This window comes from Echinops telfairi, unplaced genomic scaffold (assembly GCF_000313985.2).
Source record: "Echinops telfairi isolate 266 unplaced genomic scaffold, ASM31398v2 ScPeMD7_16;HRSCAF=60, whole genome shotgun sequence".
NCBI lineage: Eukaryota > Metazoa > Chordata > Mammalia > Afrosoricida > Tenrecidae > Echinops > Echinops telfairi.
This window is the reverse complement of record NW_022103913.1, coordinates 8,250,136-8,253,142: the sequence shown is the minus strand read 5'-3', so window position 1 is coordinate 8,253,142 and position 3,007 is coordinate 8,250,136. Positions and strand designations below refer to the sequence as shown.

Below are 3,007 nucleotides of genomic sequence, written 5' to 3'. Positions count from 1 at the left end.
GGTAGTTGCCCTTCTCGAACATGTCCTCGCAGGCCGGGTCCAGCGTCCAGTAGTTGCCCTTGCGCTCGCCGCCGCCCTCGCGCGGCACCTTGATGAAGCACTCGTTGAGGCTGAGGTTGTGGCGGATGCTGTTCTGCCAGCCCTTCTTGTTCTTCTCATAGAACGGGAACTTGGCGATGATGTACTGGTAGATGCCCGACAGCGTGAGCCGCTTCTCGGCGCTCTCGCGGATCGCCATGGCGATGAGCGCCACGTACGAGTACGGGGGCTTCTGCGCCGGGTCGGCCTTCTCGGGCGCAGTCCCGCCGCCGCCGCCCTTGCCGGGACTCGGCGGCAGCGCCTCGGGCTCCTTGGCTGCGCGGCCGGCCTCCGGGGACAGGAGGGTCCCCGCAGTGTCCTCGTGCTCGGGGTAGCTGGCCATCATGACAAAGCCGGGCGCAGCGGCCCGGCCGCCCCCCGCTCTCCCCTCTGGCGGATGGCACGGCGATGTGCCCCAGCGCTCGCCTCCCCAACTTCAGGAGGCTGCGATGCTGCCCGCGCGCTCACGGCCCGGACTCTTCTTGTCTCTTCCTTCTCTTCCCCCAGGGAGCGGCCGGCGGGAGTGGAGCTCAGCCGCTGGCCATGGGGAGGGGAGTTCGCCCAACAGAGGGGCTCTGGTCTCGCTGCCCCTCCCCGCCAGGCCAGTCCCCGCCTCGGTGGGGTTTCTTTCCTGCGCTCTCCCCTCCCCCGCAGCCGCCCCCCACCCCCCCACCCCTGGTTTCCAGAGGCACGACCCGCGTCTCCGGCGGAGCAGCCTCCTGGAGTCCCCAATGCGCCAGGAACCTCTCTCCGCTCTGATTCGTATGGGCTCGGCTGAGTTCCGCTTGCGTCAGGCGTCTTCGCCCCTATAGCGGGGCGGCCAGCGGCGCACGGGCGCGTTCATCTCCAAGTCACTTTTTGGTAAACGCCCCGCAATAGCCAGAACCGGCCTGCCTCCGCCCGGCGAGCCTCGGCCGCCCGGCGGACGGTGAGGCTCCCGTTCTGGCGAGCCTCTGAAATCCACCGGTGTCGCTCTCGAGGGAACAGAGCCGGCGAGAGGCCTCGGGCCTCGGCGGTGTCCGCCCGCTCTCCGTCCGGTCCGGGCCCGGGGAGCTCCGGCTGCAGCGAGGAGCGGCGCTCCAGGCCTCCTCGCCGCTTTCAGGTGATGAAAGAGAAAGGCTGGCGCTCTCTCGGAGTTGTCTTGAGGCTAAACTTGTAGCTCACATTTGAGAGGGGCGGGACGTTGAGGGGGCCGGACGCAGGGAAGTGCAGCTTGGTGGCTTTGGGTAAACCAGCACAGAAGTAGCTTGTCGCGGAATGAAGAAACCTAGCAGGTCGTGTCCCGCGCGCTCTCCCTGCGCCTGGGCTGAGATGGGGGTCGGCGAGAGATCCTGGCGGGGAGGCGCCCCGGAGCGCTGTCAAAGGCGTTTTCGTCCTTCCTGGGGCTGCCCTAGGTACTAGGGAGCAGGCCGCTCTGCACTGGGATCTGATGGGTCGGCGTGAGGTTCGGGTGCGTAGTACTATAACACACGGTAGATGCCCTCCTCCGCCCTGCGGGCACACAAACGCCCATGTTTCCATGGGGTTTGGGGCGGTGGGGGTGGGGGGGCCTGCATGTAAGTGCACAGGTAATACAGATGGAACTAATAGAAGCCTCTGTCCCCGAGTCCAGTCCCAGCTGTTTAGGTGCGTTTGCGCTGGTGCAAAAACACAGCTATGCACTTGTACATGTAAGTCCCGGCGTGTCAGAGGAGATGTGAATCAGATCATCATTCCTTTTCCTCCTTCTCCCCTCTCCTCTGCCATTTGTCCCTCCCCTTGCCCCCCTGCCTGGTCCCCACTATGTGGACACATAAAATATATGTGTATATACTTTATTACAGCCGGGAAGAAAATCCACAGGCTGAGAGTGGACACTTATCCAAATGTCTCTGCTGATAGGACGTTTGTGCTGCTCTTGTTTCTCCAGGGTTGCAGGTTGAGTTCATGCTTATCTTTAGCAGAAATCTTACCGGGGGCCCTGTTACATCAGTATGTACAGAGAGGATCACAAGAGAAGCCAGTGCTGGTGTGAGAAATCAGGTGTGTCCTTTTATTGATTTAAAAAAAAATTATTTTGGGGGGGGGTGCCTTTTAATGGTTAGCTTGCCATGTACCAAACTTTAGTCACAAAACGTGAAAGAGATGGTCACTGTTTTGAGTCATCCAGACTCAAACTCTGCTCTTTTGGTTTTGAAAGGGGGCGGGGTTAAGATACTTTGCCAGGAAGGCAAACTGAGCGCGTGTCTTGTAGGTGTGTTAGTGTTGGCATACCTGAGTGACAGCCGCAACCATTTTTTCCAGGCTGCCCAGTGTCGGAGAGTCCTGGGAAAGCTTGAGGAATCCACAGTGGGTGATGGCCCCAGCATCTACAGGTCACCTCTCTGTCACCCAGGCAGCACAGGACTTGGCCTTTTGAAGATGACTCAGAGAGACCAGCTAGGCAACCAGAGCTGACCTCAGCAGGTACACTTGCCCACCTCTGGGCAGACGATATCACCAAATAGTCAGAGTGCTCTCCGGGACTGTCTCCAGCTTCCACACCGAAGGGGCAGGTAGAGCTTTCCTCCGCTGCAGCGACCACCTCCTGAGCTAGCACAGGTGCTTGCTGTTATTGTTTCTCTCTCCCTCTTCGCCTGGTCCCTGCTCAGGCTGTGAGTGGGGGAACTTTGAATCAGTCCTGAGGCTGCTACAGAGTGACCCCAGAGGCCATGCTCTCCCAACCGGGCTAGAGAACAACAGCTGGGTGAGGCCTTACCCTGGTGGGGCCGCTGAGCTTCTCCTCAGGGTTTTTTTTTTGCTGACCACCCAGGCTGGCTCTAGGTCTCTTCCCCGCCCACCCCCCACCCCACCAAAGGCATTTCCGCTGCTCAGCGCTGACAGCAGCCAGGTGTAACAGCATTGTTGTGTGTGTCATCACTTCCCTGAATTCCACACTCAGAGCTCCCTT

The 3,007-nt window shown here is 60.5% G+C and overlaps 1 protein-coding gene and 1 long non-coding RNA gene across 3 annotated transcripts in view; one reads left to right on the top strand and one right to left on the bottom strand.

The window, feature by feature from the left end:
- Position 1: 1 nt before the first annotated feature.
- FOXL2 (forkhead box L2) lies at positions 2-424 on the bottom strand (the record flags this gene model as incomplete). Its single annotated transcript, XM_013007102.2, has 1 exon — positions 2-424. A coding segment is annotated over exon 1 (423 nt), but the record flags the coding sequence as incomplete, so codon positions are not given.
- A 716-nt stretch (positions 425-1,140) lies between these two features.
- The window catches only part of LOC123521386, a 3,602-nt gene continuing 1,735 nt past the window's right edge, over positions 1,141-3,007 (top strand). For both annotated transcript variants that reach the window (XR_006679837.1, XR_006679836.1), the window contains exons 1-3: positions 1,141-1,180; positions 1,988-2,100; positions 2,362-2,658. This is a non-coding gene — a long non-coding RNA (uncharacterized LOC123521386). The remainder of the gene's footprint in view (positions 1,181-1,987; positions 2,101-2,361; positions 2,659-3,007) is intronic.